The sequence below is a fragment of the Chiloscyllium plagiosum genome, unplaced genomic scaffold (genome assembly GCF_037043375.1).
Source record: "Chiloscyllium plagiosum isolate Xiang-an unplaced genomic scaffold, Cpla_swu_hap1 HiC_scaffold_11, whole genome shotgun sequence".
Taxonomy (NCBI): Eukaryota; Metazoa; Chordata; class Chondrichthyes; order Orectolobiformes; family Hemiscylliidae; genus Chiloscyllium; species Chiloscyllium plagiosum.
In genome coordinates, this window is record NW_028270149.1 from 79,311,740 (window position 1) to 79,333,369 (window position 21,630).

General features: G+C 44.3%; 1 protein-coding gene across 1 annotated transcript in view; it reads right to left on the bottom strand.

Moving 5' to 3' along the window:
* Positions 1-21,630, bottom strand: part of LOC148148839 (sodium- and chloride-dependent neutral and basic amino acid transporter B(0+)-like) — a 69,418-nt gene that overhangs the window by 13,240 nt on the left and 34,548 nt on the right. Inside the window, exons 7-9 of the mRNA XM_087991808.1 lie at positions 18,112-18,340; positions 11,254-11,379; positions 964-1,082 (exon numbers count right to left, since the gene is read on the bottom strand). Coding sequence (XP_087847934.1) covers positions 964-1,082; positions 11,254-11,379; positions 18,112-18,340 — 474 coding nt within the window. The remainder of the gene's footprint in view (positions 1-963; positions 1,083-11,253; positions 11,380-18,111; positions 18,341-21,630) is intronic.

Here is a 21,630-nt window from a genome sequence, read left to right on the forward strand (position 1 = left end):
CATCCAGACTCCCCAATGTAGAGGAGACCGCATCGGGAGCAATGGGTACAATAAATGACATTGGTGGATGTGCAGGTAAAACTTTGATGGAAATAGAAGGCTCCTTTGGGGCCTTGGATGGAGGTGAGGGAGGTGGTGTGGGTGCAAGTTTTGCAATTCCTGTGGTGGCAGGGGAAGGTGCCAGGATGGGCAGGTGGGTTGTTGGGGGGCCGTGGACCTGACTAGGTAGTCATGGAGGGAACGGTCTTGGTGGAAAGCAGAAAGGGGTGGGGAGGGAAATATATCTCTGGTGGTGGAATCCGTTTGGAGGTGGTGGAAATGTTAGTGGATGATGCGGTTAATGCAAAGGTTGGTAGGGTGAAAAGTGAGGACCGGGGGTTTCTGTCCTTGTTACAGTTGGAGGGGTGGGGTTTGAGGGCAGAGGTATGGGACGTGAAGGGCATCTTCAACCACATGGGAAGAGAAATTGCAATCTCTCAAGAAAGAGGCCATCTGGTGTGTTCTGTGGTGCAACTGGTCCTCCTGGGAGCAGATCAGGCAGAGGCGGAGAAATTGGGAGTACGGGATAGCATTTTTGCAAGAGGTAGGATGGGAAGAGGTGTAATCCAGGTAGCTGTGGGAGTCGGTGGGTTTGTAAAAAATGTCAGTGTCAAGTCAGTCGTCATTAATGGCGATGGAGATGTCCAGGAAGGGGAGGGAGGTGTCAGAGATGGTCCAGGTGAATTTAAGGTCGGGGTGGAATGTATTGGTGAAGTTGATGAACTGCTCAACCTCCTTGCGGGAGCACGAGGTGGCACCAATGCAGTCATCAATATAGCAACATTGCACATTATCACACAAATGGTAAAATAACTGCTATCAAAATCACAGTCTTTCTTTATTTCTAAATAATTTGAAGCTTTAACTTCCTAGCTACAACAAGCAATATACAAAAACTCAGAACAAATTATCGGAGCAATTTACCTGTGTTACACTCACAAGGCCACACAAATAAAACAACACGCAAATGCCAATTGTCAGAGCAAAGCGCTTTGATCGTAGATATTCCGGAAACCTGTCCAGCAGAACCGTTATGACATTTTCTGGGAAAATGAAAATTGTTATCTGCGATCAGTAATTAATTAAAAAAAACTTACACAGGTACTAAAACTGAGCAGACCAGAGGGGCAGATGGAGACACGTTCCATTTTACCATGAGTCTGCTCTCTCAGTTATTGGAGAGACTCTCAGGCTATCAATCTTTTACAGCATCCAAACCTGAATATTACTACATTTATGGCTAAACCTATTTGCATCAAAGGTAGAGGAGTTTTATGATGCAGAGACTGTTTTTCTGGGATCAACTGAGATTTGGACAGGAAGAGGCAACGTGGATTTAGTCCAACATGGGTACATCTTGTTTAATTCATCTGGTTTTGAGTTGACCGACATGAATCCAATTTATGTGAATTTCCAGAATCATTTGTCTGTGTTTCTCTTCGGACTCACTTGGCCTTATTAGTATCTCTTTGTAATACATAGGAATTTAGTTAAGAGTTAGGAAGGAGAGAGTTTGGAATAATGGGTATTTACTCCAATTGATAGGAAAAAACAAATCCATACATATCTGAGATTTCCACAAAATTTATCATGACTTAGATGAAAGAATGGAAAATGACATATCATGTTTGTTGCTGAAAAGTTGGTTGTTAGTGAGTCTTGGACTGATTGTTGAGTCAGTAGTTAGTTCAGACAGTAAGTAGTGCATTACACATTAAGGAACTGTAACAAAGACATGATCAACGTTTTTGGTAACATGTTTTCTGACAGATATTTTTAATCAACGTGTTCAGAGATGTGCTGGCGCCCTAGGGCTTCTGGCTCAGAGATAGGTATACTATCACTGTGTCAGAAGTGCAATCTGTACAAACACTCATATATACAATTACTATGTGAGTTACTATTCACATGCTCATGGCCAATGTATTCTTTCAACCTCAATGTGACATTTTCTCACTCATTGTGATATTTGTTTTCTTTCACATGTTGTTTTACACACACCCTCACTGCCTCTCACGTCCCTGACAACTGCCTCTAGTCACACACAAAAATTCAGTCATCTTTCTCTGAATTCCAGCCTCATGCTTGCATGGCCTTTGCTGAGTTTAGGAGAAAGTGAAGACTGCCGATGCTGGAGATCAGAGTTGAAAAGTGTGGCACTGGAAAAGCACAGCCGGTCAGGCAGCATCCAAGGAGCAGGAGAGTCGACCTTTTTGGGCATAATCCCTTCATCAGGAATGTGGGGATGGGGAAAGGGACTGAGAGATAAATAGGATGTTGGAGTCAGTATGGGGCTGAGGGAAGATAGCTGGGAAGACGGTAGGTAGATGTAAGTGGAGGTGATGGTGATAGGTTGGATGGGAGGGTAGAGTAGATAGGTGGGAAGTAAGATAGACAGGTAGGGCAGTTCAAGAAGGCAGTGCCAAGTTGGAGGGTTGGATTTGGGATGAGATGGGGGAGAGGGGAAATGAGGAAACTGATGCTGTGTGGTTGGAGGGTCCAAAGGTGGAAGATGAGGCATTCTTCCTCCAGGCATCGGGTGGCTAGAATCTGGCGGTGGAGGCGGCCCAGGACTTGCATGTCCTTGGTGGTGTAGGAGGGGGAGTTAAAGTGGTCAGCCACAGGGCAGTGGGCTGTTTGGTGCAGGTGTTCCAGAGATGTTCCTGAAATGTTCCGCGAGTTGGCGGCCTGTTTCACCAACGTTGAGGAGACCACATCGAGAGCAGAGGACACAGTAGATGACGTGTGTGGAAGTGCAGAAAAATTTCTGCCAGATGGGGAAGGATCCTTTAGGGCTTTGGATGGAGGTGATTTGGGAAGTATGGGTGCAGGTTTTACACCTCTTGCGGTGGCAAGGTAAGGTGGTGGCAGTGGAGGATGGCTTGGTGGGAGGCATGGACCTAATGAGGGAGTCATGGAGGGAATAGTTTCAACTAAATGCTAATAGGGTTAGAGAGGGAAATATATCTTTCGTGGTTGGGTCTGATTGCAGGTGGCAGAAGTGGCGGAGGACATTGCACTGAACCCAGAGATTAGTAAGGTGGAAGGTGAAGAGTGGGGTGGGGGTTGGTGGTGGTGGTGGGGGTTCTATCTCTGTTGTGGTTAGAGGGGTGGGGTTCAAGGGTGGAGGTGCAGCAAGTGGAGGAGATGGGTTGGAGGGCATTGTTGATCATGTGGGAGGGGAAACTGCGGTCCTTGAAGTAGGAGTCCATCTGGGATGTCTTGGAGTGGAATTACTTCTCCTGGGAGCAGATACAGTGAAAACATTGGGAGTAAGGGATAGCATTGTTACAGGAGGTGGGTGGAAGGAGGTGTCGTCCAGGTAGCTGTGGGAGTCGGTGGGTTTGAAGTAGTTGTCTGTGTTGAATCAGTTGCCGGAGATGGAGACAAGAGAGGTCCAGGAAGGAGAGGGAGGTGTCCGAGATGGTGCAGGTGAACCTGCAGGTCAGGGTGGAAGGAGTTTGTGAAGTTGGTGAACTGTTCAACCACCTCGTGGGAGCATGAGGTGGTGCTGATACAGTCATTAATGTAGTGGAGGAAAAGGTGGGGAATGGTGCCAGTGTAACTGCAGAAGATGGACTGTTCCAAGTATCTGAAAAAGACACAGGCATAGCTGGGGCCCATGTAGGTGCCCGTGGCTACCCCTTTGGTCTGAAGGAAGTGGGAGGATTTGAAGGAGAAGTTGTTGAGGGTGAGGACCAGTTCAGCCAATCGAATGAGTGTTGGTGGAGGGGTATTGGATGGATTGGTGGGAGAGGATGAAATGGAGGGCTTGGAGGCCTTTGCCATGGTGGATGGACATGTAAAGAGACTGGATTTCCTGGACCAAGGGACCTACTAAGCCTATTTCAAACCTACGGACTCCCACAGCTACCTGGACTACACGTCCTCCCACTGCGTCCTCCTGTAAAAACACTATCCCTTTCTCTCAATTCCTCCACATCTGCCATATCTGCTCCCAGGAAGAATAATGCCATTCCAGGACATCCCAGATGGCTTCCTATTTCCAGGACCACAATTTCCCCTCCCATGTGATCAACAATGTCCTCCAGCTCATCTCCTTCAATTCCCGCACCTCCGCCCTAGAACCCTACCCCTTCAACAGCAACAAAGATAGATCCCTCCTGGTCTTCACTTTTCACCCCAGCAATCTCCAAATAAAATGTATTATGCTCCGTCATTTCCGCCACCTACAGTCAGACTACACGAACAGAGACATATTTCCCTTCCCACCCCTATCTGTGTTCTGCAGAGACCATTCCCACCATGTCTCCCTCATTAGGTCCATGGCCCTCACCAACCCACCCTCCACTCCTGGCACATTCCATTGCCACCACAAAAGGTGTAAAACCTGCGGCCACACCACCCCCCCTCACCTCTGTCTAAGGCCCTAAAGGATCCTTCCACATCCGGCAGAGATTTTTCTGCATTTACCCACACATCGTCTAGACTGTATGCTGCTCTCAATGTGGTCTCCTCTACGTTGAGGAGACGGGATGCCAACTCGCGGAACGTTTCAGGGAACATCTCTGGGATACACGCACCAAACAACCCCACTGCCCTGTGGCTGACTACTTCAATTCCCCCTCCACTCCACCAAGGACATGCAAGTCCACAGCCTCCTCTATCACCAAATCCAAGCCACCCGAAGCCTGGAGGAAGAACACCTCATTTTCTGCCTTAGGACCCTCCAACCACACGGCATCAATGTTGATTTCACCAGTTTCCTCATCTCCCCTTCCCTCACATCATTCCAGATCCAACCCTTCAACTCAGCACCACCCTCTTAACCATGTCCTACCTGTCCATCTTCCTTCCCACCTCTCTGCTCCACTCTCCACTCTGAACTATCATCACCCTCACCTGCATCTACTTATCGCCTTCCCAGCTACCTTCCCCGCATCCCCACCCCCACCCCCACCCCATCCTCCTATTTATCTCTCAGCCCCCTTCTCCCACCCCCACATCCCTGACGATGGGCTTATGCCTGAAATGTCGATCCTCCTGCTCCTCGGATGCTCCCTGACCGGCTGTGCTTTTCCAATGCCACACTTTTCAACTACATTGAGTTTAGTAGCATTTGGTTCTTTCTGAATTTCCAGCTCAAGATCTGGATCATTCAAATGTGTCCAACAATTAAAAATAAGATCCCTCCTATTTTTATCTATAGTAGTTTCCACAGAATGTACTAAATAAGATCTCTGTTGATTGTCAACTACTCCTTTCTTACCCTAGTCTTGAACTCACACCTTCTCCCCTTTCATCAATTTGAGATACTTACTGTTATGGTGATTCCGAATATAGTTAGACAACTGCATTTGATTAGACTTTTCTTTTTCTCGAATTCTTTGATAATCTTGGACTTTGGGCACTGGACACAATTTTTTGTACAGAACAGGGGCGGTGTTTGGAGTTTTCTACCCATTGTTTTGAATATTCAGGAGACATGAATGAATTGCCTTCCTTTCCTCACATCCACAGAACATAGAACATTACCAGCCTTTGGCGACTGTCTGTGTGGAGTTTGCACATTTTCCCCGTGTTTGCATGAGTTTGCTGCAGTTTCCTCCCACAACCCAAAAGATTAGGTGAATTGACCTTTCTAAATGGCCCACAGTGTTCAGGAATGTATAGGTTAGGTGCATGAGAGTGGTGAATGGGTCTGGGTGGGATACTCTTCGGAGGGTCGGTGTGGACTTGTTGGGTCGAAGGGCCTGTTTCCACACAAGTAGGGATTCTAATTACAGTTCAGCACAGGCTCTTCAGCCCTCGATGTTGCGCCGAACTGTGAAACCAATTTGAAGCCTATCTGAGACAATTCCATTTTCATCCATATGTTTATCCAATGACCATTTAAATGCCTGTAAATTTGGCGAGTCTACGACTGTTGCAGGCAGTGCCTTCCAAGCTCCTACTACTCTCTGAGTAAAGAAACTACTTCTGACATCTGTCCTATATCTATCACCCCTAAATTTAAAATTATGCCCCCACGTGCTAGCCATCTCCACCTGAAGAAAAACGCTCTCACTGTCCACCCTATCTAATCCTCTGAACATCTTATATATCTCAAATAAGTCACCTCTCAACCTTCTTCTCTCCAATGAAAAGAGCCTTAAGTCCCTCAGCCTTTCCTCCCTCCATACCTGGCAACATTCTAGTAAATCTCCTCTGCACCCTTTCCCAGGCTTCTATGTCCTTCCTATAATGTGGTGACCAAAACTGTATGCAATACTCCAAGTCCGGCTGCACCAGAGTTTTGTATAGTTGCAGCATGACCTCATGGTTCCGAAACTCAATCCCTCCACCTATAAAAGCTAAAACACCATGTGCCTACTTAACAACCTGAGTGGCAACTTTCAGGCATCTACGTATATGGACACTGAGATCTCTCGGCTCATCCACACTACCAAGAATCTTACCATTAGCCCAGTACTCTGCTTTCCTGTTGCTCCTTCTAAAGTGAATCACCTCACACTTTTCTGCATTAAACTCTATTTGCCACCTCTCAGCCCAGCTCTGCAGCTTATTTATGTCCCTTGTGACCTGCAACTTCATTCGGCACTATCCACAACTCCACCAACCTTAGTGTAATCAACAAATTTACTAATCCATCCTTCTATGTCCTCATCCAGGTCGTTTATAAAAAATGACAAACAGCAGTGGACCTAAAAAAGATCCTTGCGGTACACCACTAGTAACTGAACTCCAGGGTGAACATTTCCCATCAACCACTACCCTCTGTTTTCTTTCAGCTAGCCAAGTTCTAATCCAAACCACCAAATCACCCTCAATCCCACGCCTCTGTATTTTCTGCAATAGCCTATCATGGGAAATCTTATCAAACATTTGACTGAAATCCATATACACCACATCAACTGCTTTACTCTCATCTACCTGTTTGGTCACCTTTTCAAAGAGTTCAATAAGGTTTGTGAGGCACGACCTACCCTTCACAAAACCATGTCGACGATCCCAAATCAAATGATTCCTCTCTAGATGTTTATAAATACTCTCTCTTATAATCCTTTCCAACACTTGACTAACAACAGAAGTAAGGCTCTCTGGTCTATAATTAGCAGGGTTGTCTCTACTCCCCTTCTTGAACAAGGGAATAACATTTGCTATCCTCAGTCTTCTGGCACTATTCCAGACAATGATGACATAAAGATCAAAGCCAAAGGCTCTGCAATCTCCTCCCTGGCTCCCAGAGAATCCTAGGATACATCCCATCCAGCCCAGGGAACTTACCTACTTTCACACAGTCCAGAATTGCTAACGCCTCCTTCTTGCGAACGTCAGTCCCAACTAGTCTAGTAGCCTGTGTCTCAGTACTCTCTTTGACAACATTGTCTTTTTCCGGTGTGAATACTGATGAAAAATATTCATTGAGCATCTCTCCTATCTCCTAGGAATCCACACACAACCTCCCTTTCCTCTCCCTAATCTTATTCTGAAAATACGTTGCTGGAAAAGCGCAGCAGGTCAGGCAACATCCAAGGAGCACGAGAATCGACATTTCAGGCATGAGCCCTTCTTCAGGAATCAGATTCCTGAATGCTGCCTGACCTGCTGCGCTTTTCCAGCAACACATTTTCAGCTCTGATCTCCAGTATCTGCAGTCCTCACTTTCTCCTAATCTTATTCTAGTTATTCTTTTATTCCTGACATACCTATAGAAAGCCTTAGGGTTTTCCTTGATCCTGTCTGCCAATAACTTCTCATGCCCCCTCCTGGCTCTTCTTAGCTCTCTTTTTAGGTCTTTCCTGGCTAATTTGTAACTCTCAAGTGAGCTAACTGAGCCTTCACGTCTCATCCGAACATAAGCCTTCTTCCTCTTGACAAGAGATTCAACATCTTTAGTAAACTACAGCTCCCTTGATCGACCACGTTCTCCCTCCCAAGATAAAAGTGACACATTATGGTACGGAAGGAGGTGAAGATTGTTGGAAAAATTAAACACTTCAATAAGGAATAATGAGCTCCAGTTCAATGCTTTTTGAGATCTTGACAGGTGAGTTCAGTATATCAGTTACCAAAATCTAATTGTGCTCCTGAATGTAGCTTTTGGAGGAGGCTCTCATGCTTTTAACACATTTCTTGGTTAATAGTCTGTTCCTTCAAGTCAGTCAACTCAGCTTAGTTCCTTGAAATAGTTGCTGTTAACGTATTCTATGTCAAGAGATTATTGTCTCCTGCTAATAGCCATAACACGATATTTCATCTACAACTTGTAAGGATTCTCATAACGGTATAAACAAATAGGAAATGAGGACCATTTCACACTTCCTGGATGTCTGAGTAACTGCTGCGAGACTTCATTGAGGAAGTGACTTCCAGGTATGTGTGTTTATCCCACTTGCTTTTGAAATTTCAGAATGTTCTGTGGCCTTTGGCCAATAGGTTCATGAATGGAGTTCAAAGTATCCAATAAGGCCAGGCCAACCCCTTCACTATTGTCATGCCAGGGAGGTATAAACATCCTCAGGCACTGGTTGGAAATCAAGGTGCCAGAAAGTCTGATCGAAGTGTCTTCAATACAGATTCCTCAGACTAGTCACAACTGGTTCCCTCTGAACCTTTGTGACCTCTTTGACCTTGGTTTCCACTGTTTTCTATAGCTGACAGATGCTGGTTGCTGTTTAATTTAGTTTGGCCAATCTTCAGGCCAGAATTTTTACAAAGTGTTTGAAGTAGTCATTGGCAAATTGTGGACTCTTATCAAAGGCAATTGAACTCTTAAAGACTTTGGAATCATTTAGAAATGGTAACAGGATGCAATTCTAGAATTCTTGGAGCTCTCAAGTTTTTGTGATGCAGGATAACTGTCTGAGCAATGAGGCCACATTCTGCTCTTCCCAACATTGCTGGGGTAGCTATCTCCCAAGGAATTTCCAAGGAATCGTGCCAACTTCTCCATGAAAGAGGATGGCAGGGGGTAATCAGCAGGAAGTTTCCTTGCCCTAGTGTAACCTGAAGCCATAGACTTCATGAGGTTTGGATTCAATGTTGAAAACTCCCAGGGGAACTCCCTATGGACTCGGTACTACTATACCATAATCTCTGCTGGGTTGGTCCTACCGAAAGGACAGGACATATCCAGGGATGGTGATGGTGGTGTCTGGGATATTATCAGTAAGGTATGATTTTGTAAGTATGACAATGTCAGGTCGTTGATTAACTTGTCTGTGGGACAGCTCTCCCAATTTTGTCACTAGCCCTCTAAAATGGTTGTGAGGAGGACTTTGCAGGATCAACAGGGCTGTTTCTGCCATTGTCTTTTCTGGTGCCTACATTGATGCCAGTGGTCTGTCAGATTTCATTAATACAACTGCGTGGCCTGCTAGGCCATTTCAGAGGGCAATTGAGAGTCAACCACATTGCTGTGGGTCTGGAGTCACATGTATGCCAGACCAAGTGAGGACTGCAGATTGTCTTCCCTAAAGGACATTATTGAACCAGATGGGTTTTTCCAACAATTAACAATGGATTCACAGACATCAATAGATTCTTAATTTCATATTTTGTTGAATGAATTCAAATTCCACCACTGCCGAGGGCCTGATTCAAACCTGGGTTTCCAAAAAATTGGTGATATTCTGTCTTCATAGTTAACAATAATACCATTGGGCCATTGCTTCCCCACAATTTTTGAAAGGATGGGGTGACAGTGACACAAAGGTGTTGGGTCTACTGCTTATCATCATTTATATAAGTGATTTGGATGTGAATATAGGAGGTGCGTTAGTATGTTTGCAGATAACACCAAAATTGGAGGTGTAATGGACAGCGAAGAATGTTACCTCAGAATACAATGGGACCTTGATCAGATGGGCCAATGGGCCGATGAGTGGCAGATGGACTTTAATTTAGATAAATGTGGGGTGCTGCATTTTGGAAAGGCAAGTCAGGGCAGGACTTATACACGTAATGGAAAGGTATTGCTGAACAAAGAAACCTTGAAGTGCAAGTTCACAGTTCCTTGAAAGTGGAGACACAGGTAAGCTTGCCCTTATTTGTTAATGCATTGAGTATAAGATATGCGAGGTCATGCTGCTGCTGTACAGAACATTGATAAGGCACTTTTGCAATATTGTTTGATTGTGGTCCCCCTGTTATAGGAAGGATGTTGTGAAATTTGAAAGGGTTCAGAAAAGATTTACATGTATGTTGCCAGGGTTGGAGGATTTGAGCTGCAGGGAGAAGCAGAGTAGGCTGGGGCTATTATCCCTGGAACATTGGAGGCTGAGGGCTGACCTTATAGAAGTCTATTAAAATCAGGAGGGGCATGGATAGGGTTAATATCCGAGGTCTTTTCCTCAGGGTGAGGGAGTCCAACACTAGAGGGAATATGTGTAAAGGTAAGAGGGGAAAAATTTAAAATGGACATAAGGGGCAACATTTTCACACAAAGGGTGGTGCGCGAAGGAATGAGCTGCCAGAGGAGGTGGTGGAGGCTGGTACAATTACAACATTTAAAAGGCATATGGATGGGTATATGAATAGGAAGAGTTTACAGGGAGATGGCAAACGGGACGAGATTAACTTAGGATATCTGGTCAGCATGGACGGGTTGGACTGAAGGGTCTGTTTCCATGCCGTACATCTCTATGACTTCCTTTGAATCACAAGTGAATATAGTCTTTAGCTCAATAAAACACAGCCTAAGTCTCCATTAAGATATGTGCTGAGAATTAATATAGAAATATAGTGAATATTCATTACCACATCAAGAAGAGTAATTTATTCTCTATAATCTTAATTATTGCAAAATCTTCCATGATCTTAATTTTGAAGAAAATCATGTGGTAATTGTAATGGGTAAAGCTAGCATTTACTGTCCATCTCTAATTGTCCTTTGAAGGCTTACCAGGTCGATCAGTGGACCTTTCAGCGCTAACAATGTTGCTATGGATCTGGAGTTAGGTGTAGGCCAGACCAGGTAAGGAAGGCAGATTTCCTTCACTAAAGGAACTGGGTGGGTTATAATGACATTTCAATGATAGTTGCATGAACAACTTTACAGACTCGCTATCAATTCCAGATTTGTTGCCAGGAATTGAATTTAAATTTTACCACTGACATGTAATGGAATTTGAACAGTGTTCCAAGAGCATTAGCCTGGTTTTGTGCAGTATTACCAATGTGCGAACTGTGCCTGATGTATTTATAACACATTCCTTTACAAAGGGACTGGTTAAGTAATGTCATGCTTACCTAAAGCTGCAAACAGACCGTCGATTCCCAGCATGAACATCATAAGGAAAAATAAAATGGACCAAAACGGTGCCCATGGCAACTGTGAAACAGCCTCTGGATAGACAATGAAAACCAAATCGTAATCTAAATAGTGGCACAATTGAAATTGTAAAATTAGTGTTGCTGAAGGGAGACAATGCAGATCCCTCATTATTACAATAACAATGTGTCTGAGACCCAGTCTTAGGAAGGTGACCAGTTTAAAATTATCCCATTAACCAATAGACAATAAACAATAGGTGCAGGAGTAGGCCATTCTGCCCTTCGAGCCTGCACCACCATTCAATATGATCATGGCTGATCATCCTTAATCAGTATCCTGTTCCTGCCTTATCTCCATAACCCTTGACTCCACTATCCTTGAGAGCTCTATTCAACTCTTTCTTAAATGAATCCAGAGACTGGGCCTCCATTGCCCTCTGGGGCACAGCATTCCACACAGCCACCACTCTCTGGGTGAAGAAGTTTCTCCTCATCTCTGTCCTAAATGGTCTTCCCCATATTTTTAAGCTGTGTTCTCTGGTTCGGCACTCACCATCCTGGGGCATTCTTATATCATAGAATCCCTACAGTGTGGAAGCAGGCTATTCAGCCCATTGAGTCTGCATCGACCCTCCAAACAGCTTTGCACCCAGAACCACCCACTACGCTATCCCTGTAACCTGCATTTCCCATAGCTAATCAACCTAATCTGCACTTCCCTGGACATTATGGGAGAAACCTGAAGCCAGAAAATACAATAAGCTGACCTAATGGTCAATCTCATAATCAGCAAGCCTGCTAAGGCCCAAATGACCAATCCAGGACAGGGTGGTAGATCTTGGAAGAGTACTACTTAGAGCTGCAAAGCTAAAAGCAACAGCACAATTCCCCATTCTCACAATACAACAGGAAATTACGAGGTTCTTGGAATTGAAAGATCCTACCAAACTTTTAGTGCAGTATTTATTTTAAACAGTATAACAAACAAGCATGCAAAGCATTTAAAGTAGCCATCGATGTGAATGACATTGGAGTAGGGGTTGCTGCCCTTCAGGAAGATCAATCCAGTATTGTGAGACCAATCAGGTACGAAAAGAGGTCCTTTCTAAATTAGCCTTGTTCCGACCAACTGAGGGGATGTGAACAGTTCAGTGTACCCTGTTTGGAGTCATCACATAATGGGAAACCTTGCCTTTGATTTGACCACAAGAATTTCAATAACGACAATGCCATTAAATGTCGAGAGGTGAGGATTAGATTCTCTCATGTTGGACATGGTTATTGTTCGACACATGAGAGGTGTGAAAGTTACTTTGTTTTTAGCAGCTCAGTTTTGCATATTGTCCAGGTTTCACTGTATATCGGCCACAGAGTGCTTCAGCATCTGATGAGATGCAAATGGTGCTGAAGACAGCGTGACTATCAGTGAACATCCCCACCTTTAACCTTCAAGATGGAGAGAAGGTGATTGATGAATTAACTGAAGATAATTGGGTTCAGGGCATTACCCTCAGAAATTCCTGCAGCTAAGCCCTGAGTCTTAGAACAAAGAACAAAGAAAATTTACAGCCCAGGAACGGTCCCTTCGGCTCTCCAAGCCTGAGCCGATCCAAATGTGCTGTCTAAACCTGTCGGTCAATTCCTAAGCATTTGTATCCCTCTGCTTCCCACCTACTCATGCATCTGTCCAGACGCATCTTAAATGAATCTACCGTTCCTAACTCTACCACGTCTGCTGGCAACATGTTCCAAACGCCCACCACCCTCTGTGTGAAGTGCTTGCCACGTGTATCCCCCTTAAACTTTCTACCTCTCACCGTGAAAGCATGACCTCTCGTTATTGAATCCTTCACCCTGGGAAAGAGCGTGTCTCTATCCACCCTGTCTCTCCCCTTCATGATTTTGTAAACCTCGATCAGGTCCCCCCTCAAACTCTTTTTTTCTAATGAAAATAAACCTAACCTACTCAACCTCTCTTCATAGCTAGCACCTTCCATACGAAGCAACATCCTCGTAAACCTTCCCTGCACCCTCTTCAAAGCGTCCACATCCTTTTGGTAACGTGGCGACCAGAACTGTACACAGTATTCTAAACACGGCCAAACCAATGTCTTGTACAATTTTAATATGACTTGCCAGCTCTTATACTCAATACCTAGTCCAATGAAGACAAGCCTACTATATGCCTTCTTGACCACACTATCCACCTGTGCAGCAACCTTCAGGGTACAATGAACCTACACTCCCGGATCTCTCTGCCCATCAACGTTTCCCAAGGCTCTTCCGTTCATTGTATAATTCGCTTCAGAATTAGACTTACCTAAATGCATCACCTCAAATTTGTCTGGATTAAAAGCCATCTGCCACTTTTCCGCCCAACTCTCCAGTCTATCTATATCCTCCTGTATTCCCTGACAGTCCCTTATGCTTTCTGCTACTCCACCAATCTTTGTGTCATCTGCAAACTTGCTGATCATACCAACAGTGCCTTCTTTTAGATCATGTATGTATATTACAAACAACAGTGGCCCCAATACTGACCCCTGTGGAACACCACTGGTCACCTTTCTCCATTTCGAGAAACTCCCTTCAACTACTACTCTCTGTCTCCTGTTGCTCAACCAGTTCTTTATCCACCTAGCTAGAACACCCTGCACACACTTTCTCCATTATTTTACCATGGAGAACCTTATCAAACTCCTTACTAAAGTCCATGTATATGACATCAACAACCCTTCCTTCATCTAACAACTTGGTCACTTCCTCGAAGAACTCTATCAAGTTGGTAAGGTACGATCTCCCCCGCACAAAACCATGTTGCCCATCACCGATAAGCTAATTCCTTTCCAAATATAAATAGATCCTATCTCTCAGTACCCTCTCCAGCAATATCCCCACCACCGACGTCAAGCTCACTGGTCTGTAGTTACCCGGAATATCCCTACTACCCTTCTTGTACAGAGGGAAAACATGAGCAACCTTCCAGTCCTCCGGCACCTCACCTGAATTTAAAGATGCCACAAAGATATCTGTCAGGGCCTCAGCTATTTCCTCTCTTGCCTCCCTCTGCAACCTGGGATATATCCCATCCGGTCCTGGGGATTTGTCCACCTTAATAACCTCTAGCCTACCCAACACATCTTCCCTACTTATGCCCAACCTGATCCAGACTAATCAAACTTCTATCTCTAATCTCAAGGTTCATCATCTTCCTCTCCTCAGTGAACACTGATGCAAAGTAATCATTCAGAATCTCACCCATTCTCTCAGGTTCGGCACACAGCCTTCCTTCATTATCTTTTAGTGGACCAATCCTTTCTTTAGTTACCCACTTGCTTCTTATATAAGAAAAAAATGCTTTGGGATTTTCCTTAATTCTGCTTGCTAAAGCTATTTCATGACCCCTTTTAGCCCATTTGATTCTTTGTTTAAGACTTATCCTACTCTTCCGATATTCCTCCAGGATTCGTTCAGTTCTTCTCTGCCTAGACCTTATGTACGCTTCCCTTTTCCTCTTGGCTAGTTGTACAATTTCGCCTGTCATCCACAGTTCACGAATCTTGTACTTCCTATCTTTTGCCTTCAACGGGACATGCCTATCCTGCACTATCTTTAACCTATCTTTGAAAGCCTCCCACATCTCAAATGTGGACTTCCCTTCAAGTAGCTGTGTCCAATCCACATTTCCGAGGTCCTGCCTAATTTTGATATAATTGGCCTTGGCCCTGTTTAGCACTCTTCCCTTAGGTCCAATCTCTTCTTTATCTACGAGTATTATAAAACTTACAGAATTGTGGTAACTGTTCCCAAAGAAATCCCCCACCGCAACTTCTACCACCTGTCCTAGCTCGTTCCCCAGTACCAGGTCCAATATGGCCCCTTTCCTCATCAGACTATTGACATACTGCTCTAGAAAACTCTCCTGGACGCTTTGTACAACTTCTACTCCATCCAGACCTCTGACACTAAGTGTATCCCAGCCAATGTTGGGAAAATTTAAATCTGCCATCACCACTACCCTCTTGCCTCTACATCTATTCATAATCTGTTTATTTATTTGTTCTTCTACCTCACGCTCACTGTTGGGAGGTCTGTAATACAGCCCCAACAATGTAACTGCACCCTTCTTATTTCTCAGCTCCATCTATAATGCCTCACTACCCAAGACCTCCATAGCGTCCTCCTTTAGTACAGCCGTGATATCGTCCCTGACCAGCAATGCAACTCCATCCCCCCTTTTACTTCCCTTCCTGTCCTGTCTGAAGCATCTATATCCTGGAACATTTAGTTGACAATCATCATGTCCTTCCTTCAACCAAGTCTCTGTGATTGCAATAACGTTGTACTCCCATGCACCAATCTAAGTCCTAAGTTCATCTGCCGCACACACTACACTCCTTGCATTAAAGTAGATGCATTTCAGGCCACCAGTTCTTTTGCGCTCACCTGCTCGCTGCCTATTTTCCCTTTACTAATGCTATCTTCATGATTCTTACCGTCTCCAATCTCCACCTCGCTGTCTACTTGTTTTCTCTTCCGGTTCCCGGACCCCTGCCACATTAGTTTAAAACCTCCCTAACAGCAGTAACAAAAACTCCCCCAAGGACATTGGTTTTGGTCTGGTTCAGATGTCAACTGTCCATTTTGGAATAGTCCCACCTTCCCCCGAACCGGTCCCAATGTCCAACAAATCTGATCCCCTACCTCCTACACTATCTCTCAAGCCACGTGTTCATCCTGCCTATTTTTTCATTTCTACACTGGTTAGCACGTGGCACTGGTAGTAATCCCGAGATCACTACCTTTGAGGTCCTCCCCTTTAACTTCTCTCCTAGCTCACTGAATTCTTCTTTCAGGACCTCATCTTGTTTTCTACTTATATCGTTAGTGCCTATATGCACCAAGACAACTGGCTATTCACCCTCCCCTTTTAGAATGGTCTGCAGCTGATCAGTGACATCCCTGACCCGAGCACTTGGGAGACAACATACCATCCAGGAGTCCTGTTTTCGGCCACAGAACCGCCTATCTACTCCCTTCACAATAGAATCCCCTATGACTATGGCCCTATGAGTCTTTTTCCCGCCCTTCTGAACAGCAGTGCCCGCCATGGTGCCATTATCTTGACAACTGCTGCCTTCCCCTGGTGAGCCATCTCCCCCAATAGTATCCAAAACGATATACCTGTTTTGGAGGGAGATGAGTGCAGGGGACACCTGCACTGCCTTCCTACTCTTTTTCTGTCTTTTGGTCACCCATTCATTGTTTTCCTCAGCAATTCTAACCTGCGGTGTGGCCAATTCACTCAACGTTCTATCCACGACCTCCTCAGCATCGCGGATGCTCCACAGTGCGTCCATCCGCAGCACCACAGCCGTCATGCAGTCAAGCAACAGTTGCAGCTGGACACACGTCTTGCAAGTGTAAGAGTCAGGAATGTCAGACACGCTCCTGAGCTCCCACATCAAGCAAGAGTCACATGCCACGGCTGTGAGGTTCCCTGCCATTGTAAGCTTAGCTTTATATGAACTAACTAAAACCAAACAATGCACTTAAATAAATGAAAAAGAAGGATAAGAAATAAAAGCCTTACCTTACAGGTTGTTTTCTTCCAGTTAGAGGAGGGGTGTGGAAGGGAGATACTACACGTGTAGTATCTCGGGTATAGCCACTGCCCAAATATAAATTAAGCCCTTACCTTCCTGGCAGCCCTTACTTCACTGCTCCTTCTCTCCTCGCTGCTCTGGCAAAATGCAGGCCCGACTCCCGAGGTAAGTCCCTTTTTATGCAGGAAAACCCACCCTTCCCGGCAGCCCTCTCTTCACTCCTCCTTCTCTCCTCGCCGCTCCGGCAAAATGGAGGCCCGACTCCTGAGGTAAGTCCATTTTATGCGGGAAATCGTACCCTTCCCGGCAGCCCTCGCTTCACTCCTCCTTCTCTCCTCGCCACTCTTGTTCCAGGAAGTTCCACAGCTTGACATACAATGGATTCACAAACTCTTAGCATTTGCCTTTTACCTGTGCTTTGGTTTTTGCCACTGTTTACCTATCAGTTACTTATCTATGCTATTTAACTATGCGATCTGCTGTATTGCTAGCAAGACAAAGCTTTTCACTGTGCATCGGTACACATGACAATAAATTCAATTCAATTCAAGGCCATTTTGTGGCTAGCATTATGAAAACACCAAAAGAACCAACTAATAGGAAGAAAGAACAACAACAGTAAATGTGCTGCGCATGATGCTCAGCCTGTCGTCAGCTCGGTGGGATACAAATACAACTGTATGCAGGGTAAGACACCACATGACAAAAGGGGAACCCATTTCCCCAAATGTTGAAGTGCTCAAGGGGCTGTTGAACACTGTTATCTTAGTGCTGATACCCTAAACCAGACTGGAGTCATGTAATCTGTAGAACAAATGTGAAAAACATTCTGATACTTATCAATATATATTTAAGCTTGTTATTTAAAACTACTTGGCCATGGATTATACAGTGATTATTGTTGCCAACAAGTCTTAGTTGGAACCTTGTATGGGACCTCTGTAATCTCCTCCTTCAAATCATTTAGGATCCTAAATTACATCTTGTCAGGTCTGAAGTACTTACGTAATTAGCTGAACTAATTGATCTTAACTTTCCATCACAATATTTTGCATAACTCCCGAACAACTTCAGGATCCTTCTCCATAAAAGTTAATTGCTCAGCTAAAACTGTCAGACCCAGACTTTTCTAACAGAATGGAGATGTGTAAACTGTGCAATCAATCCATTTTTATTATTTGTTTTGAAATGTTTTAACAGATGTTGTAAAGTTTGATTCTGCATTTACCTGACTGTGCAATGTCTGAAACAGTCTTGTTTTGGACATGAGCCATGTGTCCAAGATTGGAGAAGATGACAAATCCAGCAAAAAAACTCGTGAGAGAATTAACAACACAGACAATGATGGTGTCTTGATAACTGTTGTTATGGAATTTGTTGTATGAAGACAGTGTTATTAAGAGGCCAGAATCCACTGAACAAGAAAAGAAAATTTGAACTGCAGCATCTATCCAGACCTGGAACAAAGAAAGGAGAAATAATTAGTATCAGGAAGCATCATTTGAACCCATTTAACAGACAAATCTGTGGCCTGGAGTTTATTTTCAGGGTCACAGTGTGGAAATGGGTGTTACAATGAACCATGTGCTTCTCTGGTGCTTAGGTTGGTCACTTGGCGCCCTGTTTACTTAGGCAATGGTGGCTTGCACCCTTTGAGGACAATGGCTGATCAGGGTAGATCATCGAATCTTAATAATGTGGAAGTTGGCCATTTGGCCCATTGAGTCCACACTACCCTACAAAGAGCATCCCACCCAGACCCACCCAACGACCCTATCCCTGTAACCCTGCATTCCCCATGGCTAATCCACCCAGCCTGCACATCTTTGGACTGTGGGAGGAATCCAAAATGTCTCTGGGTGAATGTGCGAGCTCCACACAGACAGTTGCCTGATACTAGAATTAAATCCAGATCCCTGGCACTGTAAGGCAGTAGTGCTAACCACTGAGCCACCATGCTGCTCTAAGACTCTGAGATGCCACAGGAAGGGGAGAGTTGGAGGGGATGAGTTAGAGGAAAGGGCAGGGGTGTGGTTTTCGGCAGGAACTCCAAGCAACCTCAAATTGACTTAGTTTGAGGTCACCTCCATTCACCAAACCCAGCAAACTAGCGCCATCTTACTAGTTATGAAGGCTAACACTGAAGGTGGTGATAAAGACCTAAATTGGTCATTAACTGTTCACTTAATTCGTGGCACTTCAAGACTTGTGAGCATGGACCTTCCTACATAGAACGTAGTTTGTGACATGGTGGGAAGGGGGCTTTGCCAACCTGCCTAATTATATGTGCTTTTTGCCACTTTTTGGGAGGGGAGAAACTAGATCTACATTAACCCCAAGGGACCAGGGCTGGTTTTGTACTACAACTCAATGCTGAACTGAATAAGGTTCCTTTGGTCGACAATATCTTCTTTAAACAGTTAGGAGCATCACTTTGTTTCTGTGTCTGCTATTTCCTGCCAAATTCTCGCAAGTTAGTTGATGGATTCCCTTATTAACCATTTTATAGAATGAAAATTTTATTTTTCTTGTGTGACCCATTCATGAGGAAGTTGTCATTCTGACTGTCCATTGAATGATGCTTTGATAAAAATCAAATCAGCCCAGCACATTAGTCTAACAATTAACTGAAATTAAGATATTAAAATAAAGTCAGCCCAAAGAATTACATTGTTGCAATTTCCTGAAATTCCATCCCTTCCTGTTCAATTTCATTGAATCTGACTATTTTCCATCTTACATTGTTTTACTCCTCAGTTTCTCTTCCTATCTCAACCTACTCTAACCATTCTGCCCCCTTCCCAACATTGATATCAAAATGTCAAAATTTAGAAGCCTAGCACATTTTTATTTGTCGCAGAATCTCGATGTTAACTTCGTCTCAAAAGAATGAGAAATGGGAAGACCCGGAGACAGTCACCAGTACATTAAAAAAAACAATTTCTGAGCCAGCATGAAAATGATCGGGGGGACAGTGGCTACATTAAGAATGGGAGAGAGAGAACAGGGTAAGCAGCTTTATAAACAGCATGAGGGAATGGGGACAGCAGACCAATAAGGAGAAGAATAGATGTGTGTGAGATCTGCAATGAGGGTGCAAGATTAAATCCAGCAGCAGAACAACCCATTTCTATGTCACAGAGAAACAGGTAGATGGTTTGTGTGTATTTCTTCCATGTCTCTTTTAATTAGTCAAGTAGTCTAAATCGGGAGATACTATTACAGCTGAAGAGTGAAGAAATTAAGAAATTTGTCTTGAAAATGTTTAAAATCCAAATTAATTAATAAAATAAAACTGTGGCGGCTGTGTAAGTGATGTGTTGCAGCTTGAGTAGATGGGAGCTGGTGGAATCTAGTGCTAGCCACAGTGACTATATTTGCAACAAGTATTGTTTGTTCAAGGAACTTCAGCTCAGAGATGTCGAGCCAGAACCTTAACTGCGGGCACTGTAGCACATCAGAGAGGGGGAAGAGACAGTGGACTCTGTACCTCAGAGGGCTTTCAGACCCATTAGGTTAATTACTTCAAATTTAGCCTGTGCTGAGGGACAGGGACGGGGAGGGGACGGGCGGGGTGGAGGTGTGTGTGTGTGTGACTGAGAGTGAGGCAGGTATGGAGATCCAGAGCAGAACTTTGGAGAAGCCGTCTCTTTTGGGCGAGAGACGAACTTGGGGTGGGAAAGAAATGATCCGGTTGTCGTGTTTGAGATAGATATCAACAACACTTGGAAATAGGATCGCCTGCGTGATTATGAGCAGTTTAGGATAAATTATAAAGTAAAGACATAGAGATAATAATATCTGGATTAGTATCTGAGCCATGTGCAAATTGGCATGGGGCAATTAAGTTGGAAAGGTAAGTGCATGGCTCAAAGACTGCTTTGGGAGAAATGGGGCTACAGTTCATGAGGCACCTATGCAAATACTGGAGAAAATGAGAGCTGCACAATTGGCTTAATTTGAATTATTTTGTGACCAGTGACCTAGCGAATCATACAATCAGGGTTGTAGTTAGAACTTTAAACTAATTAGTGACAGGATAGGGTCCAATTTAAGAGAAGCTGAAAAAAACTAATTAGTGACAGGATAGGGTCCAATTCAAGAGAAGCTGAAAAAAACTAAAAGCTTTACGCTGCCAAGGAATGGACATGGGCTTAAATCCCCGTAATTTGTCAGTGTGCCCAAAACCCGATATAATCCTGCCGTCTTCCAGCGTTGGCTGGGTCAGGTTTGGAGTTGTGAAACAATCCATTAAGGGTTGTAATGAATAAAACCAAGGAATGTGGAAATCTAAAACAGAAATTGCTGTAGAATCTCAGCAGGTCTGGCAGCATCTGTGCAGGCAAAGCAGAGTTAACATTCTGAAGGAGGGTCACTGGACCTGAAACATTGACTCTGCCTTCTCTCCACAGATGCTGACACATCTGAGTTGTTCCAGCCTTTGGACAAATAACCAATTAATCCAAACTTAAACTCAGCCTCCTGGCTTCAAAAGCTAGGCACACATTTGCGAGCATCAATAAAGTGAGACCACAGGGGATATTTATCACTTTGTGAAACTTACAAGCTAAATTTACTTCAAAGACTGAAACTGCTGAGCTGCTTCTCTGCCTATATGAAAATCCTGCACTCAGCACTGCTTCTGAGAGGCCAGTTTTGCAGCTTCATCGTGGAATAACATTTTGGAAACTTTCCTGATTTTTCCACTTCGATCTGGACTGCCTATAAAGCAGCACTGCAGAATGGG